The 23014-nt window shown below is 44.0% G+C and overlaps 1 protein-coding gene across 1 annotated transcript in view; it reads right to left on the minus strand.

Moving 5' to 3' along the window:
* Window positions 1-23014, minus strand: part of MCM8 (minichromosome maintenance 8 homologous recombination repair factor) — a 376705-nt gene that overhangs the window by 332107 nt on the left and 21584 nt on the right. The window contains exons 4-5 of the mRNA XM_069234156.1: window positions 11740-11822; window positions 8754-8900 (exon numbers count right to left, since the gene is read on the minus strand). Coding sequence (XP_069090257.1) covers window positions 8754-8900; window positions 11740-11822 — 230 coding nt within the window. The remainder of the gene's footprint in view (window positions 1-8753; window positions 8901-11739; window positions 11823-23014) is intronic.

The raw sequence follows: 23014 nt of genomic DNA on the forward strand, positions 1-23014 counted from the left end.
ACCTATATATGTCGGCAACTGGTGCACATTGTTGGTCTTAGGACTCTGATCACTTTACTACTGCTAATCAGTACTGAAGTGCATGTCCTAAACATGGTAAAATTGGTGTATCCACAATGGGCATACTTAATTTATCTGTAAGTCCCTTGAAAAGTGGTGTACAATATAATCTGGCCTGTAAATTAAATGCGACTAGGAGCCTGCAGAACTGATTGTGCAACCCACACAAGTAGTCCTGTAAACATGTCTCAGGCGTGCCATTGCAAGCCTGTGTGCAGTTTCACTGCCACTTCAACATGGCATCTAACCTCTCTTGCCAAACCTTAAACTCCACTTTTATTACATATAAGTCACCTCTGGAGTAGGCTCTAGGTAGCCCATAGGGCAGGGTACTATATAAGTAAAAGTCAAAACATGTACTTTTAGGATTTACATGTCCTGGTAATGTCAAACTCCAAAAGTCATGTTTCATTACTGTGAGGCCTACTCCTCTCAAAGGCCAGCATTGGGTATTGCCTCAAGGGCGTGTAAAATTTTGCCGCATAGTCCTATGACGCAGAGGTTGCTCAACAACATCGCGGCTTGACGAGGACACTCAGCACAGTTTGATGACGCATTGCATTGACTTTACCAGACCTTGAGGACGATGCGGGACCCCCTTTCCGTGGCTCCACGGTGGCACAGTAGATTCTCGATGCGGACTAAAGCTCCACCCAAGGTATTTTGTTAGCGGGACCTGTCTGGTTCTTGTAGCCGGCCTACCCTCCAAAGCGGTTGGACTGATCTTTGGATCTGCACCAGTCTCTCGTGACCTCAAGTAAGATTTTGACCGCTACTGACTTCTAAGCACTGTTTCTGATTTAATTTTAAAAATATGTGTGTCTCTCTCTACCCCCCCACCCCAAAAGGGGGAGAGCATAGGTTCATTCAGGATGTCTATCTGAATTACCTTGGCTATTGTGTCCCTGCTTGGACATGGTTAATACCTCTGCCAACTAGAGACCTAATTTCTAACACTACTACAAACAATAAAGTCTGGTTCCCCTACAGATCGTTATCCTCCTGCCCAGCTCAGCACTCTAGATGTGGATATCTTGCAGTTATTGGTGGGACTCCTCAATGCCTCCTTATAGGAGGGGCATATCCCACAGTCATGGCAACATGCCATGGTCCTGCTCTTCCTGAAGAAATCCAATTTGGACCCTTTGTTACTGTCTATTTACAGACCAATTTCTTTCATGTCCATAATCATGGAGAAACAAGTTAATAAACAACTCTCCATTTTATTCAGAGGCATAAAATACCTTCACACCTCTCAATCTGAGTTCAGAGAGGGACCCAGCATTGAATCTGCCCTGCTAGGAGTCACGTAACACCTCAGACGGCTCCTGGATTAAGGTGAGACGTAGTACTAAGAGAGCACCCTGAGACATAGTATTGAAGGCCGCGCTGAGATCGAGTAAGATCAGTGCGGCCTGCGATACTATGTCTTATGCTACTCTCTTAAAGAGGTTGGTATTCTAGGTCGCAAAGCTGCATCCCTAGCCTGGATGACATCCTTTTCAAAGGATCACTCTTTTCAGGTTACCTCAGCCTGTGCTTTTTCTAAATGGCATGCCCTTACCTCAAGGGTTCCCCAAGGTTCAGCCCTAGGCCAAGCATTATTTAATATCTATGTAAGACCATTGGCTGACTTGGTTGAAAGATGCAGACTCACCTTATTTTCATATAATGATGACACGCAACTCATCTATCATAATATTTCTGCTACGGGAAGCAGTCAGATTCCCTTGTAGTCATGTTGTTAGTCCATTATTTTATGCCACCTTAACTTTCAATTAGTACCACATTCAGGAGGTTCCCAAAAGGGTATTATCATGTTTACTTTGGCATCAAACATCTAAGGCTTATGGTTATAACAAATAATTAAATACCCTAGTCCCCCATCTTAAGACGGTGGGCTCCCCAAAAGGTTTAAATCTTTTATTTGTAATAGGGATGTTCTACTCTATTTACTAAATCGATATTGTAGGAAAATGACACTGTTGGCATGGTTACCCCCTAACGTTTTGCCTTTTGTTGATGCCAGCTTTGATTGAAAGTGTGCTGGGACCCTGCTAACCAGGCCCCAGCACCAATGTTCTTTCCCTAAAACTGTACCTTTGTCTCCACAACTGGCACAGCCATGGCACACAGTTAAGTCCCTTTAAAAGGTACCCATGGTACCAAGGGCCCTGTGGCCAGGGAAGGTCTCTAAGGGCTGAAGCATGTATTATGCGACCCTGGGTCCCTCTCACTCAGCACATGCACACTGCCTCACTGCTTGTGTGTGCTGGTGGGGAGAAAAAGACTTAAGTCGACATGGCACTCCACAGTTCCATAATGGCTACACTGATTACTGGGAAGTTTGGTATCAAACATCTCAGCACAATAACCCACACTTACTTCTTAGAGATGCCCCCTGCATGCCAGCCCAACTGCTAGTGCTAGGCTGACCGGTCTCTGCCAGCCTGCCACTTCCAGACAAGCTTCTGGCCATATGGGGTGAGTGTCTTTGTGCACTCTGTGACCAGCAACAAAGCCTGTCCGGGGTGGAGGTGCTTCACACCTCCCCCTGCAGGCACTGTAACACCTGGCGGTGAGCCTCAAAGGCTCAAGCCTGGTGTTACAGCGCCCCAGGGCATTCCAGCTAGTAGAGATGCCCAACCCCCGGACACAGCCCCCACTTTTGGCAACAAGTCTGGGGACATAATGAGGAAAACAAGGAGAATTCACCTCCTCAGCCAGGTCCACCCCTAAGGTGGCCAGAGCTGAAGTGACCCCCCTCCTTGGAAAATCCTCCATCTTGTTTGGAGGATTTAGTCCAACAGGAGTAGGGATGTGCCCCCCTACCCAAAGGGAAGAGGTACAAGGAGGGTGTAGCCACCCTTAGGGACTGTAGCCATTGGCTACTGCCCTCCAACCCTAACACACCCCTACATTTAGTATTACAGGAAATTTGATTCCTGACGACCTACAAAGAAGAAGGACTGCCTAGCTGAAAAACCCCGCAGAGAACAAGGAAGACGACAACTGCTTTGGCCTCAGCCCTACTTGCCTTTCTCCAACTTCAGAGAACCTACACCAGCGACACATCCTGCGGGCCCAGTGACCTCTGGCGACTCAGAGGACTGCCCTGCAACTACCAAGGATGAAGAACTCACGTGGACAGCGGACATGTCCAACCAAGAAAGAAGAAACCATCAATAAAGGGGCTCTCACCACACTCCAGAAGGGCAAGTCCCCATCACTCTGCACCCGACGCCCCTGGCCCGTGTCCAGAGAAACCTACGACCCAGAGAGGATCCGCGGGTGACTCCAACGACGTGTCCACCCTGGGCTAACCTCTCTGCACCCCCACAACGACGCCTGCAGAGGGAATCCCAAGGGCCCCCCTGTCTGCGACTGCCGGGGACTAAGATATCAACGCCTGGAGAAGCACTGCACCTGCAGCCCCCAGGCCTGTGAGAAACCGACCACCGGTGCAACAGTGACCAGCAGGCAGCCCTCACCCTTGTCCAGTCAGTGGCTCGCCCGAGAAGTCCCCCTGTGTCATGCCTGCAAAGTCCGAGTGACCCCCCTGGTCCCTCCATTGAATCCTATTACAAACCCAACGCCCTGTTTTCCCACTGCACTCAGCCGCCCCTGTGCTGCTGAGGGTGTGTTTTGTGTGCCTACTTGGGCACCCCCCCAGTGCTCTACAAAACCCCCCTGGTATGCTCCCAGAGGACGCAGGTACTTACCTGCCAGCAGACCAGAGCACCCCGTCTCCATAGGCCTCCATGTTATTTTGGCTGCTCTTTGACCTCTGCACCTGACTGGCCCTGTGCCTGAATTGCTGGTGCTGGGTGTTTGGGGTTAACTTGAACCCCCCAACGGTGTGCTACCTATGCTCCAGGGACTGAACTTGTAAGAGGTTTACTTACCATGATAATTAACCTGTACTTACCTCCCCCAGGAACTGTTGACATTTGCACAGTGTCCACTTTTAAAATAGCTTATTATACATATACCTATGCAAAGTACCTTACATGTAATGTACTTACTTGCAATTTGAATCCCGTGGTTCTAAAATAAATGAAGAAAATAATATTTTTCTATATAAAAACCTATTGGCCTGGATTTAAGTCATTGAGTGTGTGTTCTCATTTATTGTTTGTGTGTGTACAACAAATGCTTAACACTACCCTCTGATAAGCCTAACTGCTCGACCACACTACCACAAATAGAGCATTAGTATTATCTATCATTGCCTCTGTCAAGCCTCTTGGGGAACCCCTGGACTCTGGGCACACTATATCTAACTTTGGGATAGTATATACAGAGCCAGCTTCCTACAGATATATTGTTCTGATAATTTTAATGTAAAACTTTTTATCATGTGTCACAGACACTATTTGAACCCCATTATTGACTTGGGTATGTAAGTTATTAATTTTATAGATGTAGCAAAGGTATCTGCTATGTATTATAGTTCAAGTGGGCTATTCTGAGTGGTGAGCGTTGAATTAATTTGTCATCCTTTACCTGTTTGATTAATTTTTGTGTCGTTCTGCTAGGGGTTACTATTACCCTGTTTCGAATACTAGTCCTATATAGAATGCAAACGTATTAAACAAACTGTTCCAAGAGTATGATAAACTTCACATTTTCGCTGTATACCTATCGTATGACAGTAAATAAAATCTGTCCAGTGAGAACATCTTTTTACAGATAAAACACCTTACTGTCACATTAACCAATTACGTAATTCAGCTTTCTTGTTCAGTCCCTTCTTGACTGTGTCACGTCTTAAAATCAAGTCACTTTCCGGTTGCAAAGCACCAGTGGTGGCTGGTGAAGTTTATGAGTGGTGGGGCTGGACTGGTGGGGTAGGGTCGAGGTGGGCCGTTGAGGGTTCACGTTAAGAGGCACAACATTTTTTGGGAGCTGTCACTATAGTTGATGGCACACAGTTATTAAACATGAAATGATGGCTGATTCAGCTCTGTTGTCATTTGAACCGCTGATGTGCAGGCAGCACATGTGCTTCACCAATGTCCTCATTAATTTGGTCCCGTAGCACTTACCCAAATACTGTCAAAAAGCTGCACCAGACAGCCACACCCTCGCCATTACAGAACACACCACTCTCAGACTAAGCACCATTCTGCCCCTCAGCGCCTTGCAATATCCCTCGCCTGCATGCACATACAAACGTCAGGGCCCATCGCAAACTTTCAGTGCCAAGTTGTCACTGAAGGTTTGTGATGGACCCTGATAGTATCTGGGTGTTATCAATTGGAGATGCTTTTTGGCCCCTTCTTTCTGATTCGCATGCACTTCTTGCTACATCAAAACTCCAGGAAAATACACAACACCGTGCCTGGCAGACCAAGCAGGTTTGTCTCAATGATACTGGCTTAACTATAGGATAGCTGAGGGTGTTAAGGAGACAATGCCCTTTGTCATAGCACCCAGTTGTCAGGTTCGTGCTTTCCCAGAACACTGGAGCACGTGATCTCTTTTGGATGCAGCAGTGATGTAAGCTCCAGACTTGAACGAAACACAGTGTTTTTTAAATAGCAATCCTCTGGAAAACATCGCCAATGAATTCCCTTCCACAAAATAAACTTGGTAATTAAGTGCCAGGACCTTATCACTGATCGCCGCACATACCTTGCTAAAAGACATTAGTTTCAAAAGATTACCTTTTGGTTTTAGTTTTTGCAGTTTTATATAGCGCAAGGTATTTCAGCACTTTACATGAGTACCAGTTACATTTTGGTTTACAGCACAGATGAAATGATTAGGCTAGATCTGCTTCTTACTTAGATCAGGCCCAGTGCAGCTGCTAAGTTTTTTACTTACCTCACACGGTTGGGATCGTGGGGCACCGTCTGGGCTGGGGGAAGCTTATTCAATGAAAAAGTTTAACCAGACGAATGTACTACCTTCTCTGTATGACATGAGTGTGCTGGCTGGCAATTAATCATCGGAGATTAATGGCGTCCTATATTCACTGTAGTGTGGGAAGCATACACCTAGAGTCTGCACAGTGTATCTTCCTGCCTGCAGCCTCCACCCCACCCCTTCCCAAATCGTCACAGGGTGGGACCCTGTCAGGAGTTGAGAAAGGGTGGGGTGAGCATGCTCTCCACTCACTGATTGACATGAAGCCCCGGCGCTACAGGGCTTCAGACTGATACGCCCGGGGCTCATTGTAAACCCATGTCGTCACGGGGTGGAGACTGGCACTCAAAGCTATGTCTTTGCCGAGCTGATGACCTCACGGGCCTCAGGGCTGTGAGAATGTCAGCCCGGCAAATATTCTAGCTTTTGGGGCCGCAGTTTTAGTGAATGCCAGCGTCACAGTGAATGGCACTGTGGAGCAGGCTGCAGCCTCAGCCCCAGCAAGACCAATAAAGTGTGTAAATGTGTTTTTGAATCAGTTGCTAACCTCACAATTACTTTAATTTGTTACATGCCCTTTTGGGGGGGGTTGAAAGTAAAGGGGGCAGAGCCCTGACGCCCTCGATAAGAAACCGCCACTGCAAAGGGCAAACTCCATGTTTCCTACCCTTCAATAGTTTCACAATAATATAAAAGGTAAAAGTTATTTGATTAGAATGGCATTTCTTACAATGTTCAACTAGGGGTTATTTGTTATCCGATTTCTGAAGACTGCATAAGTGTTCCTGTATTCAATGTTTTAGCGGTCGTATGATATTACCAATTTAGTTTTTCCCACAAAGGCAAATAATCAAATAATGGTGTGTACTTCGTACGTGCTTTCAGTTTATCCAATCTCGAATTCGAAATTTGGGGTTATTGATTCTTCCTATAGTAGTTTTGTTCAAGGCTAACTTACAGAGAGGGACATTACACCAAATGTATTACTGCGTTGAGCAAGCTTCATGAAATATACATATGTGGGAGCACCCCTTTCCTCTTCTATATCTCTTCTTTTTATTATTATTATTTTAAAAAATCAAAGCATGCCCTCACGGATTAAGGGTGAATTAATAAAACCCTTTGCTCACTGAATATGTGTAAACATTTGTACACCATATTCTGTCAACCTTGAGAAAGCCCCTGCCCTACTGGCATTATATGGGGGGAAACGCATGTTGGCTAGTGCATAAATGCTCAGAACTTTATTTTGGGGATACAGCACAAATAGAATTTCGAACAATATGATCTACAAAGATGTGATTTGTGGATAATTCAAATATTGAAACCCATGTATATTTAATTGTCACTAAGCACTCTTTGGAAGCAACACTCATCAAAGGCGTGATGTGTGAGCAATTTTTGAATTCCTTGTGAAACTAACAAGAATCATTCAAATAAATTTTCAATAAAGACACACAAGTGGCTTCACATTTTCTGATTTTTGGAAAACAGATACTCAATAAATGTACTGTTTACTGTCACTGACATTAGTCTTATCAACACAAGTGAAGTACCCTTTTTATTGGGCGACTTGAGGGAATGCCAGTGGGTGGAAGTTTGTGGCTGTCCACAGAATCATTCCATCACAGAAATCTGAGGAAAATTTGTTTTTTTGTCAAAGTTTGAGGTTTGCAAGGGATTATGGGTGTAAAAAAACCTGGAAACAGCCAACAGCTAAAGGGTTAAAAAGACGTGTATATACCCATTAAAGTCCTGTATGGGAACATACTGCTGCTTCTAGTCTTTGAAGTACAAAAATAACATTTGCCTTTTTTAAACTAAAGACTCGTTACTGCTCCCTGCTTCTTCTGCAGTGTTATATATTCAGAAACCCTTTGCACTCCTGTGATAGACACAAATCTTATGCACAGCAAATGCAAACACACACACACCCTACCTTAACACCGGACATAACCGATACGCTTAATTTATTGCTTCAAATAGAGAATGCTATAAAATAGAAGTCAATAGATTGTTACCTATCATTTAATAACAAGTTTATTTTCTACTGAGGGATGCATGTTTCAGCATAGAAGAGTCTGTATCTGAACAAGACACCCAACAAACAGTGGCAGCAGCAAGATAACGTGTGCACTTTGAAGACATTAATTACAATTATTAAATAAATGCCAGAAGGAAAGGAAAAGACACATTCAACCCTGCTTTAAGATGCAGGCTAAGCTTTCCTGTGGGCGAGGAAAACAATACCTTGTGTTTTCGCAGTATGCCCCGCAGTGGTAGTGAAGGCACTATCTGGGTACAGTCTTGGCTCACATGAAGCAGGGAGCCCTGAAGATAGCACACCCGTGAAGCACCCAAACTGGCATGAGTATCTCTGCATAAAACACCGGAGGTGATTTATTTATCCGTAAGCCCTTAAACGGATAGCCACTCCCTCACCCATACACGTTACAGGCTCGTCGTTTGTTACTTTTTCTATCAGTAAAAAAGTGTTTTTTTTTTTTTTTTGTCCATGCCTGTGTTTGCATGCATTAGTACATTAAAGCAAGGCCTACTGCTTTTGTCCATGTTTGTTGTAATACCCCAAAAAAGGTTCAGTAACCTGCTTCTAGTCGGCAGTACATTCAAGGGACAGGCAGGCCACGTGTCTGTGTGCTAAGCACCTTTCCCAATTAAAAGATATCCTTGGTGTTGTTTTGTAAACCTTTACTAAGAATGCAGGCAGTAATGTATGAAACTAAAACTGTAACTTCCTACCTACTACAAAAAGCTGAGACTTTTCTTTGCTCATTGGAAAAAAAATAATAATGGCTGCATACCTGATGTATGGCAAGTCCCATGCAGTCCAGTATTTTTTCCGGCATATCTCTCAGCTCGGTGGATACAGGAATCTGTTCCACTAACTCGTTATCTTGAACCAGTTCTTTAAAATCAACAAGGATGCTTCCCTTTCTTTCTATTTCATCCTATGAAAAACATTCATGTTAGAGACATTACAACAAAACATGGTAATTTACTACCAAATTGAGGAGAGGCAATTGACGACCACTGAAACTCACTCCAGTGCAGTACCAGCAGGACAATGGCTATGCTGCCTCTGAACACAGAAATATTTCATGTTTCTCACGTTATCCCTAGTTGCCAAACCCCGTCGACTCTTTAGGTTTGTATCACACCTTTGGAATGTATTACTGCATTATGTTAACCATGCTTCTTGCAAGTTCTTCAAATACCAGAAAACATTTATCAGTTTTAAAGAAGGAAATAGCTTGGATCAGACTGTGACCAACGGTTCTCGGGGAAGTTAATGATGAAAATGTAGTACATTTGTGCTCTGACTATTAGCCTTATGAGTATGATTGTACCATAATAGTGACAATCCCAACTTTTGAACTATTATATACATTTCTACATTATTGCTTCTTTCAATGTACATGTGGACCATAATCCATTTACCATCTGGATAGCCAGTCTGTCACATATATAAAGCACTTCAAACAATATGTAATAGCAGTATCATGATTTTCTGTTTTTTGATGGTAACACCAGTCATGCTATTATTCTCGCTGTGGCCGTGATCATGCTACATTGTTTATCCAAAATTGGGAAAAAAACTCTTTTCTAGAAGTGTTCTCCTTTTGTCCTCTACTCACAGAATGTCTGTGCCTTTAGGCACACTGAATTTGCCACCAGCAAACTCTTTCACATTTTCTCATTCACCTGAATTATCAGTTATGAATGCTGGAAAAGGAACCAGACCAAGGGCCTGATTCCGACCTTGGCGGAGGGGATTACTCTGTCACAAACCTGACGGATATCCCGACCACCGTATTACAAGTTCAATTATATCCTATGGAACTTGTAATACACAGATGGGTTATCTGTCACATTTTAACAGAGTAATTCCCCTCCTTCAAGGTCATAATCAGGCCCTATGTCTCTGTAATGCAATGCTTTTCACAGCCTTTACTGTTGGATTCAATTTTTCAGCAAGCTTCTCACCTACTATTAATTAGCCAGTTCCCTAAATCAGTTCATCAAGCTATCTCGATCAACAGAATATCTACTAGATTTTTCTTTTTTTTTTAATGAGTCGCCTCTGTGAAATGGTAGCAAGGCTTCAGACAACGCTCAATGATGTCACATATTTTCTTTCCTTTTCCCTGTAACATTTTTCAGAAATGGCTGACAACCTGTTTGACTTGTGACACATGCTGCTGTGAATAATTCAATTCAGCTATTTAAATAATAGTCCACTATTCTTTCCTTTTTTTTAAAAGCTGTCAATGTTACTATTTTACGTAAAAAAAGACAGAGTAAAGCCTTTCAACATGGCAACATTTCAACGTTGCAGCCTTGTCCATCCAATATACATAGGCAACGCACACAGGGCCTCATTCTCACCCTGGCGGTAATTACCGCCAGGGCGGAGGTCGGCAGTAGCACCGCCAACAGGCTGGCGGTGCTCCGCCGGGCATTCTGACCGCGGCGGTACAGCCGCGGCCAGAAGCGGAAAGCCGGCGGGCTACCGCCGACTTTCCGCTGCCCGTCTGAATCCTCCATGGCGGCGGAGCGCGCTCTGCCGCCATGGGGATTCAGACACCCCCTACCGCCATCCTGTTCATGGCGGCTCTCCCGCCATGAACAGGATGGCGGTAGGGGGTGCCGCGGGGCCCCTGGGGGCCCCAAAAAGTATTTCAGTGTCTGCCCAGCAGACACTGAAATACGCGACGGGTGCAACTGCACCCGTCGCACCTTCCCACTCCGCCGGCTCAATTCTGAGCCGGCATCCTAGTGGGAAGGTTGATTTGCCCTGGGCTGGCGGGCGGCCTTTTGGCGGCCGCCCGCCAGCCCAGGGCAAATGTCAGAATCACCGCCGCGGTCTTTCGACCGCGGTGCGGTGTTCCGACGGCGGTACCTTGGCGGACGGCCTCCGCCGTCCGCCAAGGTCAGAATGACCGCCACAGTGTCGGAGAGTAATTCAGCCTGGGTTGTACCAGGGGATACAGATCTCCCATTTGCTTTTCATCTAAATAGAACACTCAGCGACAAGGTCTAGACCTCACGGTTGCAGATATGGTATGGGGAGGGCAGCACAGCTGCCCACCAATAACTAATAGCAACAAGCCATTCACGCCTTTCTAAGGTGTCTCATTCACCACAAAAGGGGACACCAAGGGGGTCTCTCTATTATTTCCTTAATGCGTGACTTCCCTAGTATCCACATAAAAGTTAGAACTGGCTGGTCTAGGTTTCCAGGGTATTTCCTGCATCTATATTTGCAGAGTGGAACTGTTTCTGGCACTGTAAAGTCCTTACAAAACCTCTGAAGTCTCCGATACACAATTAAATTATATATTAATGATTCTAATAGCACCATCTCTTCAAGAACCTGATATACTGTGCTTGGGTCGTACTGCAGTCACAATTTTCATGCACTGTCTACAATTCAGCACCTGTCAGTAAGAATAGCAAGGTTAAAAAAAGGCATATTGCACATTGGCTCTGAGGGCGCTTTTGGCTGTAATGAACGGATTATTTTATTTAATTGTATTGTGCAAGTAAGCAGGTTCACCATTTTCAAGCTCTGTTGTTCTTGGAACGTTAGTACCTAGTGTGCAATCCTTTACTAGAGTGCACAACAGGTTCATTCATATTCGCCATATACCTATCGCAAAGCTAAGACTCGTTAGCATGCTGAATAGTAATAATAATGTAAGTTATGCAATGTATATGCTGCCTAGACAACATACGGTCCAAATATTTGTTTGATTATATTTTGTTAAGTTAGCAACCTTTGCTTACCTTATCATAGGATTCTATGCGACTTGTGAAGAACCTCTCAAAAGCTTGAATCTTCTGAACGTATGGTGAGTTTTCACTATATGCTAGATAAAGGAAAATGAAACAGATATAATAAATTCATTTACAGACCTTAAAAAATATATTTCCAGGGTGGTTATTTTATTAAGCTAACATAAGTTGTGACACTTGATCGCGGCAACACATAGGTCCTTTTTTTGGCCTGCTTATGCTACTGACGCAGATTTCTTTTCATAGGGAAGAAAGGTCTAACTACACTTTACAAATTAAGCAGAAAGGTAACGTTAACAAAACAGAATCCGTGGATAATGTAAATACTGAGTATTAGCTGATCTTATCGTTTGTGACTTGAAGCAATTATCTGCAACTAAAAGTGAACAAAATTCCAAATTGTTCCATTTTGAACCAACATGTTACAAATGACAAGCCACTCAGAATTCAGCTGAGGGTCAGCCTGCATTTACCTTGGGACCAAGAGATGGGAAGTGGATAGTCATTCATGCTGCACCATGAAACCCTCAGGTCCACTGATAAACTGCTGTGATAAGGGAAAGAGTTGGGCAGGCTGTCAACAGATCAGGAGAGAGATGGAGGAACTGAACTTTTCTCATCCTTCCCCATTCGCGATCCAGTTATATGACTTCTGTTGGAAACTGGGGAATCACTGAACTACCTAATGCCTCAACCCCAGGCATGCTTCTGACAGAGATAGACTAGCACATGTACAAGAATCCAGGGAAAGGAAGAATGCATAGTAAATAAAACAATTATAGTGGTGTGTATCAATGTCCAACAATCCATTCCCATTGAGCACTACCCATAGTCCAGGGAGGTAGTTATCTTGTTGATGCTTGGACCTACTTGACCTCTGTATTGTTATATTTGTGGATAGGATTAAGCAGAAGAAACTGGGGTTAGAACCCACTTCCTTATAGAACTTATATGTACAGCTGATTTTATTGCTCTCAATAGGGGGTACCTGGATTGTTCCTGCGCCTTATGAGGCTGTATTGTTTTATTTCATTTGTAGATAAGACTAAGAGCCTGATTAGGAGTGTGGCGGTCTATAGATGGCCACAATTGCGATGGCGGTGTGGACCGCCACATTACAACCCTGGGGGTCGGGCCGCCAGGGAAACGCCAGCTCCGCCAGGATCTCCGATCCCGGCAGTCTGGAGGATGGTGGCGGTCCTAATCCGCTAATGTAGTGCTGCAAGCAGCGCTGCCCTGGGGATTACCACCTCTTTCTCCGCCAGCAGTTTCATGGCGGTACCACCTTCATGAGAAAGGCTGGCAGAGAAATGGTGCACGCGGCCCCAGGGGGGGACCTTGCACTGCCCATGCACTTGGCAGGGGATGTGCAGGGGTCCCCTGGCCAGCACCATCGCAACGTTAACTGTCTGCTTTGCAGACAGTCAATGTTGCAAGGGTGCTGGTGAAACCTGCAGGCTACAGCATTGCTGCTGGCTCGATTACAAGCCTGAGACAATGCTGCAGCCTGTTTCCCGATTTGCCAGCGGGTAGAAACTCAGGTTTCCGCCAGCCGACCTCTCAGGAAACTCTTAAATACTCCGGCAGAGAGATCTTCGCGTAGGCGGCGGCCACCCTGTCTGGAGTTTGAGTGACGTTTCCCATCTGACAAACTCATAATAGGGCCCTGAGTGTATCTACTCAAAAATATTAACAGAACAAACAGAACTGAACTGAGGACTTTAACACACCATTTGGTTTGAGAACGTAAAGGAAAATATTGGCTACATAATTTTGGCTGAAAACCTGTACCATATTTAAAGAGGTATTTCGACTGCATGATGTCAGTAAATATGTCACAACTGATTACTGATTTCTCTCACCCTTTAATATTTTTCTCTACTGCATCAATCACACTTCACTTCTACCTTTCTAAAGTTAACCCACCACTAAAACCATTTCAAATATTGCAAGGTTTTATTGCAATACAACCGATACATGCCAGTACTCATATTCTATACTTATATCTAGATAATCCAGTCACATACTTCGACTTTGCATGAACTATTAATATGGACTTTGAAAGCCACTTTTGATTGAGACACGGGTCACCTAAATAATTTTGATAAATCTACAATATTTATTCTCACATAAGCACAAATTCCTTATTTCTCTTCACATCATGCATGGTGGAGCCCAAACCTGCTTTTTGGAAAAAATCCAATATGACTTATCACCACACTATTTGTATCAATGCAGCCTTGAGAAAGCCCCAGACTATTGGGCCATGAATGGGGTGAAACCCATGGTGGCTGCTTATTGAACATCATCTACATACGAGTGAAATTTTATGGATTGACTTATACATAAACCCGAAATTTCTATAAAACAAAAAAGGAATTTGTGTTTTACATTTTGAGGTAGGTACACTTAATCTTATCCACAAAGGAACTAAACCAATACTGCCATAAAGAGCAGGAACAATCCAAGTGCCATTTATTAACAAATGTTTTCACCAATTGATCTGTATACATGTCACTGTAAGAGAATACCTGTATGATTATGCCTATATGCTTTGAGTCGTTTACCCCAAAGCATATCACTTGAACATGCTAATTCATTCACTGGGAGCTCAGCAGTGGAACTTAGAGCTCCCAGTGTTTCCCCCCCTCCCACGTTGGTTGCATTTCCTTCCTTACCAGCTGGGATCCATCAGATTTGATTCCCCGTCCTCAGTCCACAAAACCAATCTGCACTTAAACTATGTGCCTTCTGCCCTACCTTGTCTCTCAGTGTGGAACAAACTGGTGTCTGCCTGTAGTCTTTACCCGACCTCTGCTCTCTCTCATCTGGCCCCCACTTTGCTAATTTGTCTGGATATTCCTTTTCAACTTCTATGGCCCCTGTTGTAAGAGATTTGTTAATTACCGGATTTACAAAGCACATGGCTACCCAAAACCGGGCTTCCCAGCACTGAAGAATACCAGAGGGGAACCAACTTTACCCTGCTTTGGGAAAAAGGTATGTTTTTAATTGCTTGCAGAAGCATAGCCAATTCTTTTTGCTTCACAGGCTCACCAGAAGAGAATGCTGTAACTTAGGGGCTAAGTAGAAGAAGGACCGACCACGGCCCCTGGCTCTCCTTATCCTGGGAATGGCAAGGCGGTCCAGGGAGGACAATCTAAGAGACCTCCTATGTAGAAAAGAGAAAATCAATTGTTGAATAATTTTTTTGCCCTGCTTGTGTCTGGCCCAATTAACCAAATAGAGAGCCTTAAAGTGGATCCTGCTCCAAATTGGAATCCAGAGCAGGGATCTGAGAGCACCAGTTGCTGAACAAAACTTTGGAACCCTCCAAAGAATCCTGGCTGCCACCTTTTGAATAAGTTGACATTTCTGAATAACTATTTTAGGACCCCCTTAGTAGATAACATTTCCGTAGTCCAGCCGTGATAATATTAATCCCTGGATAATAATAATCCTTATGGCTTCAAGTGGAAGCCATTTGAGGATTTTACAGAGAGCTCTCAATAGGCTAAAACAGGTGCCTGTAATTCTATTTGCCTGTGAGACCATGGACAACTTGCGATCTAATTTAAAGCCCAGGCTTTTTACTTCAGTTTTAGGTTGCGGGTGCTCACCCAGCATAGATGGCTAGCTAATTTGTTGCTAAATGGATGAGTTAATGTCAACCACCAGTACCTCAGATTTATCGCCAGTTAATTTAAGACAACTATTTCCCATTAATTTGGCTACCTCCGTCAGACAGTTATTAAGCTTCGTGAAGGTACTCTGAATATCCTGGAATAGTGAGATGACCAATCGAGTATCATCTGAGTACAAAACCATCACAAATCCAAACGCCCCTATAATATCAGATAATGAACGCACATAAATATTAAAGCGAGTTGAACTAAGCGGGGAACACTGTCCAACATCACACCTCAACTTAGAACTAGTAGAGTAACAGGGTCCTTTGAGGACCTCAAAGCTCCTCTTGCTCCAGAACGAGGTTAGCCACTTAACACGGAACCGGAGATATAAAGGTTTTCCACGCATTGTATTAATACATCATGGCAGACTATGTCAAATGCCGAACTCGGATCGAGAAGAACAAGTGCTGCCGAGCCACCAGTGTCAAGAATATGCCTGTGGTCTTCAGTAACCCTTAATAAAGCAGTTTCAGTGCTGTGACCCACCTGGAAACCTGTCTGGGTGGGATGAAGAATATTATTGAACTCCAAGAAAGTTGATAGCTTGTCATTGACAAATTTTTCTAGACTCTTACTAGGTCCTGGTAGGAGGGAGATAGGTCTATAATTCTCCACCACCGGGTTGGTCCGATGATGGTTTCTTTAGCAAAGGACAAATAACGGCATGGTTCCACTCTGTCGGAACCTGACCACTTTGTAAAGAAAGATTTAAAGCTTGGTCAAAGTTGATAATAGAGGTTCTCTAGCCTTCATTAATATGTCTATCCGGGCAGGGTCTAGTGGAGAACCTGAAGCTACTGATCTCACTATATTGACTACTTCTGCTTGATTAATGATAGGAAAACACAAAAGCCCAACACCATAGGCATAGGAGTTTAATGAAACCTCCTGATGCCATAATGAACTTATTACTAAGACATCGTAGATGTTATTTATTTTCTGAAGAAAGTACCAGGCCAGTGCTTCACAGTGCTGTTCTGAAGGAGGACGGCTTCCCTTTGGGGAGGGGGTTACCCTTCTAGAAGGTCTTCACAATCTGATAGGTTTCCTTGCTGGAATTTGGGGCTGAACTGATCCTATTAGCTACATCGTCTATCCGTGCTTTCCAGATTGCTTGATGATATTTTTTCAGCATAACTTTGTACCTGGCTTTTCCGTCTTCTTTGCATTCCCTTCTTCACCACGTTTACTGCACTTTACATCCCTTTTTTTAAAAGTTTCAATTCAGAGGAGAACCAACTTGCCCTATCTGCAGGTTTGGCCCTCTTGCAGGTTTTAAATGGGATTACTTCATCCAGTACCCTGGTATCTTCCTTAGACATGCTATCCTTTAGCTTTGTATGTAGCAGTACAACACATTAGACACAGAGCTCCGCCCTCCCTTTAACTTCTGAAGTGATTTATGAGCATGTGGAGGAGGGGGCACAGCTTTAAATATACAAACCTCAAATATTAGTTTGTTGTTTTCACCCAGAATGATCTAGAGAGGGTGTCTCTTTCCCTGTGACTGTACGCAAGACTACTTCTTGTGTCTTGATTTTCAGGCGTTTTTCCTTGTTGTGCAGCTTAGAGGGCTTTGACCCCTATTGTTGTGTATATCCCGCACTCCTCAGCCTGCCAGAGTGTCAGGCTTCTACCCTCAAGGATGGATGATGCACTTATTAACCAGAATATCAAGGTTTAAACCTCATTGCTCTTTTTGCCAAGAATGAGCTGACCCCTAACCTCTTGCCAAGAAAAACGATCCTTCCCTGTACCGATATTATCTGACCTTATCTATGTGTGTTTTTGTTTTGCATGTCAGCTTGGTCTCTCCCACGTCCTCTAGTATTTCTTGTCAGGCCATTAACACTTCACTTCCCTTTTCACTGATGTTCCTTGTGCCATCTCTTCTCTGGGGCCCTTTCCTCTGCCTCAATCCATTCCTCAGTGACAATATTTTTAATATAGAGCCATTCATACCGCCGTTTCTAAGAGCTCTAAGTAACAGATGTTACTGTTAATCAGTTCTATGGTACTTTATTTACTGAGCTTGAACGATGGAAGGTGGGGAGTGCCTTGTCAGGATTTAAACTATAAATCACATTAGTCATCAGTGGCGAGCCTTAACTTACTGAGTGATCTTGCCAGTGTGCAGATTTTGCTTCTTTCCTTTTCTAAGAGGATCACAGTCAATGCCACGTGTCTCTCCCTCTGTGGCATTGTTCAGTCACCTATTCGCCCACTGTCCCAGGATTCTCTGACGTCCCACACTTTTACATGTTGCACCTATTCTCCATGCGTTTTATTCTATTGTTTCCCCTCCTCTTATTTCTGCCGCCTGCTCTCGATGCTGTGTTTCTCCATTCATCAAGGGTTACCATGTTATCCTTACATCTGGGTCCCAGCCCTATGCCAGACACCGCCTCCCACAATGTAGTCATAGGGTCTCCCCGCAAGTCTCTCAAACTGTCCCTATGCCCCTATCCTATCACCCTTCCCACTGTCCTTCACCCTGTTTGCTGGTCCTCACTTTCACCAATGCATAGGTGGTGCACCCTTTCCACCCTTTATTTTCCTTAACACCTTCATGTCCACTTCATTGTTAGATATTTGTCCTATGGCCATTCCTCACCGATGGAGCTATTAAGCTGGAGTTGCTACTTTTTTTGTGGTGTTTTTTAATTGTCCTCTCCCCTATGCTGCTTTCTTGATCCAGAAAAACCCCCTCGATGCTGCTTTCTTCCCCGGGAAAGAACTGTATAATGCTTTCGCCACCTTCCTTCCACCTGGCCATTTTGCCACAGAAGGCAGTCTTCTACAATGACGCAGGGCCTGTTCCTGCAGATGGCTAACCTCCTACACCAGCATCAAATTACTTGCATTTTCTTTCAATGAGGAACAAACACTTCCAAATAGGACTTTAAGGATGCCAATGTTAATGGGAATAAACCAATATTATAACCTTACATTTGTCATCTCTGCAATTGTCACAATATTAAGTCTCAATTTGTTGCTGCCTTGACCATGCTCATTCAGAGGATGCTGAAAGGACTGTGGTTGCTATTGGGGGGGGGGGAGGGATGACGACAGGGCTGGTGGAGTAGAGGCAGGACAATGGATTGGCAAAGGGAGTAGGGGTGCTGGTAGTCTGTTAGCCAAGCACAACTTGCAAAGGGACTAAAGAAATGCAGGTAGCCTATGGTGAAAGAGTGCTGAGCAAGGAATTTGGAGTTCGTAAGACCACAACAGGGGACAAGCATGAAACCTGTTCTGTGCATAGGTAAGGGGGCATGAAGTCTGTGTAGAGAGAAAGGGGAAACACCAATCAGTCTGAAATGTGAGAAGTGGGTAAGGGGCTAAGCTTATAGTGTAAAAGTACTGAAGCAAAGGACGTTAGAACCTATGATGAGTAAGTGGAAGGATTATGTACTGTAAATAAAAGGAAAGACAACCAGTTTAGTATCTACGGTGAGAGGAACATGGAAGGTAATTGGTTGCAGTAAGAGTGTTTGCATGGTTGCCTACTACTGAAGGGCAGAATCACAGGGAAAATGTACTTAGTAGGCTGCTGCCGACTAGTAAAGCATCTGTGCCGTCCCATCCAAATGATTTAGGTAGTAGCTGGGAGAAGTGGATTTCCTTACAGGACAAGAAGATTTCTTTAGCACTTTGTTCCTTGGTCAAGTACATTTATTAGAACATTTCACACCCTTAGGTTTCACTCCATCCTTATTTAGAACATGGCATAAAAAGGTAACTGGCTTTACAGAAAACTTGCACTTTGTGAATTGTACAGTCAAACCCCTTTCATTCAATATTTCTAAAACCTTCTCTAAAATACTGTCATGTTGTTCCTTGTCTTTCCCATAAATCAAAATCTCATCTTGGAAACACTTTACATTGGGTACCTTGCAGAACAGTTGGTGCATTAAATGTTGAAAGACTGCTGCAACCGGAGCAGCCCATGGCAGTAATAAAGGCCCTTTTAGCAGGGTTATCCTCAAACGTTTTGCCTCTGACCTCCTGTTTTTTATCCTGTGCTGAATTTAGTTTTTGGTGGCTTTAGGACTCTGGGAACTTTACCAACTGGTATTGGTGATTGGTTTATCCATGATTGCCATATCTGATTTACCAATAAGTCCCTAGTACAGTGCACCAAGTGTGCCCACAACTTGTAAATCAAATGCTACCAGTGGGCATGCAGCACCGATTGTGCCACCCACATGAGTAGCCATCCAAATATGTCTCAGACCTGCCATTGCAGTGTCTATGTGTGGGGTTTTAAACTGCCATTTCGACCTGGACAAGTGCACCAACTTGAGTGGCCCAAACAATCCCTTTTGCTACATGCACGTCACCTCTCAGGTAGGCCCAAGACAGCCCCATTGGCAGGGTGCAGTGTATTTAAAAGGTAGGACATGTACTTGTGTGTTTTACATGTCCTGATAGTGAAATACTGCTAAACACGTTTTTCGCTGTTGCAAGGAATATCTCTCCCATTGAATAACATGAGGATTGCCTTGTAATGTCTTTTAAGTCTAATTTCCCATTGGGAGCAGACAGAGATATGGAGTTTGGGATTCTCTGAACTTACAATTTAAAAATAAATCTTTTGGTGAAGTTGGATTTTAAATTGTAAGTTTGAAAATGGCATTTGTAGAAAGTGGGAACTTTCTTGCTTAAATATTCTGTGCATCTTCCTGTCTGTAGAATACACGTCTGGGTCAGGATGACAGTTGGACTGTTTGTGAATTCACTCTAGACAGTCACACAAAGGGAGCGGAGGTGTGCCCTGCATATCCTGATGGGTCTTCCTGAGCTAGAGTGGTGGGAGGAGTTGACACTCGCACCTGAACAGGGCTGTGCCTGTCCTTACACAAAGCAGTTTCCAACCCCCTGGGGTGTGGCTGGGTCCAGGGCAGGAAAGGCAGGGTCTTGTGCACTACAAAGACTTTTCTTTGAAGTATGCCTACTTCAGAGGCAGAAATGGGTATAAGTACTAGACCTCTGACTCTACAAAGTTCGAATCCTTCTGGATTGAGCACATTCTGCAAGGAAGAATAGTTAGATGCTGTAGGAGGGACCGAAACTCTGCCTATTGCTTTGCTGTGCTGGCCTCCTGCTTCTCTCCGGCGAGTGAAAGGACTGGACTTTGCTTTCTACATCCTGCTTCCAAAGGTTCTCTAAGGGCTTGGACTGAGCTTGCCTCATGTTACGAAGTCTCAGGGACATCAAAGACTTCATCTGCCAGCACCTGGGTTCTCCTGATGAGAGTCCTGCCTTGCCAAGTGGTGACAAATCCAGTTCCGGGGCTCTTGGGAGTGAGTTCTAGTGTAACCAAGAAGAAACAAGCACATCGACCCCAGAGCACTTCGGAACAGGCACCGCTGTCTGACTCCGCACCGCTGCCGATCAAGCAGCCGTGGTCTCTGCTGAGTGCAACGACTGATGCCACAGGACCGCCGCCACCGCAGGGCCTCCTAAGTCACACCACAGCGTGAGTCCAGAGCTCCATGTCACTGATGTCCGTGAAACCTAACTCTGCTGCAGCACGTGTGGCCCCGTGCTGTGATCCCGACACCGTGAATTTGACGCCTTGCGTTTTGACCTGCTCGATTTATCCACACTGCCTTGTTGTAAGGAACTCTCGCCACCAAATCACCTACCGTGCAACTATAAGGAACCAACAACTCCCCTCTCCTGCTTAGCAGTAAGGAACCAACGCCTCACCTCCACGGAAGCAGTAAGGAACCCACACCCCACCAGCGACGCCTCACCTCCCCAACTCCGTGCAACGTTTTTATTTCCTCGCTTTCCAAGGTACTGTACCTGGGGTCCGTGTGGCTTTGTGACCAACCTGCACTTCCTCGCAAGTGGCGTTTGACTGTTAGGAACAACTCCATCAAGACGATGGGATAGCCCCATTTGGGGCTATTGTGTTTCTAAGTGCTATACTAAGATTCAATCTTTGAAATTTTGTAGCTTTGCTTGTGTACGTTGGATTTTTGTCATTTTGTTCTTGTTTGATTCAGATAAATATTGGCTATTTTTCTAAGCTGGTGTGGAGTACTTTTGTGAGGTTTTTACTGTGTTACTGTGTGTAAATACTTTACACATTGCCTCAGAGATAAGCCTGACTGCTTACGCCAAGCTACGGAGGGGATGAGCAGGGGTTATCTTAGGTGTGTGACTAGAGTGAGGGTCCCTACTTGGACAGGGTGCAAACCACTGACAACTAGAGACCCCATTTCTAACAGGTCTATTGTGGAAAATATACTAGTGTTCTTTACAAGTGCTAACATTTCTGAAATTCTTGGCAGTGGGAACTGATCAACCAGGATATTATTGCTTTAATGACGTAAGTCAATACATAATCTAATTTTTCAGTTACTGTGTCTGGCCACAACAATGGGAGAAACCCATATTCAACACTTTCAATAATGACACAATCTTTTCGAGTTCTTTCTCAATGTCATCTCTAAGTAAGATAGGGATGTTTTTAGCTTTGTGTATTTTTGGAGTAGCATCTTTTTTAAATATAGTTTCATGTTCATAGTCACATAACTTTCCAATTTTGCCACTAAACACAGAGATCTACTTAACATGACCTTTCCTGTACTGTCCCCATCATCAACAATCATCACTAGTTCAGAATTATTTGGATTCAACATCATGTGGAAATTGCCCCGATTTTACCACCCAAGCACTGAAGGTCCTTTTAAGCAACATATGGTTTACCTGTAGCTTTCCAATTTTTGAACCTGAAAGCGAGCTTCCTGTATCCTAACATCTCCATTTGCTCCCCTCAATACCCTTCTGGACTGATATCAGTTTCTTCCAATTCACTACCTAGTCTGTCAACACATCTTGATTTCCATACACTTTCATGGACAATAGTATATGGAGAACCTGAATCTGCATATATCTGAATGCTCACTCCTCCAATCATCATATGACATAAAGATTTTTTCTTTATCTTTCGGTTATCAATGTTTAAAACATTAGCTTCACCCTTACTAATATTCAAAACAAACTATTCTCCTTCTTTGTGCAACACAACGAAAAATCTTCCGCAATTGAGCTTCCCTCATCCAAGCATTTCGTTTCTCTCATTTTACTTCTTCTGGCAAACCTTTGAGAAATGCCAAACTACACCATAATTAGAACACTTTTGTTTTATCGCCAGACAAGAGTTGCTATTTGCAAGATGATATTTGCTTCCCCAACAATAACATGTAAAATCTTCTCTGCGTTTTTCTGTTTGTTTGCAATCGATTTTTTAATTGCTTGAATTTGTCTGAGACGGTTTACCTATTAACTTACTCACACATTAATTGCTCTACTCTTTCACTTCCGCCCCCTCGATAGCTGTGCTTGCCTGACTATCGCAAGATTATCTTTCAAATTAGCATCCCCATTTACCTCCAGTCTTTCTTGAATTGCAGGGACTTTAATATGCATTATCACTTGATCTCTCCTCCTGCAAGTTTCCAAATTTGCAATCAAGGAAGAAAGGTCTATGGGCATCTACTTAATCATCTGTAGGTTCCATCCATAGGTTTCCCGTTTCCTTTAAAATAACTTTTATCTCA

Source organism: Pleurodeles waltl, chromosome 5 (assembly GCF_031143425.1).
Source record: "Pleurodeles waltl isolate 20211129_DDA chromosome 5, aPleWal1.hap1.20221129, whole genome shotgun sequence".
In the NCBI taxonomy this organism is placed as follows: domain Eukaryota; kingdom Metazoa; phylum Chordata; class Amphibia; order Caudata; family Salamandridae; genus Pleurodeles; species Pleurodeles waltl.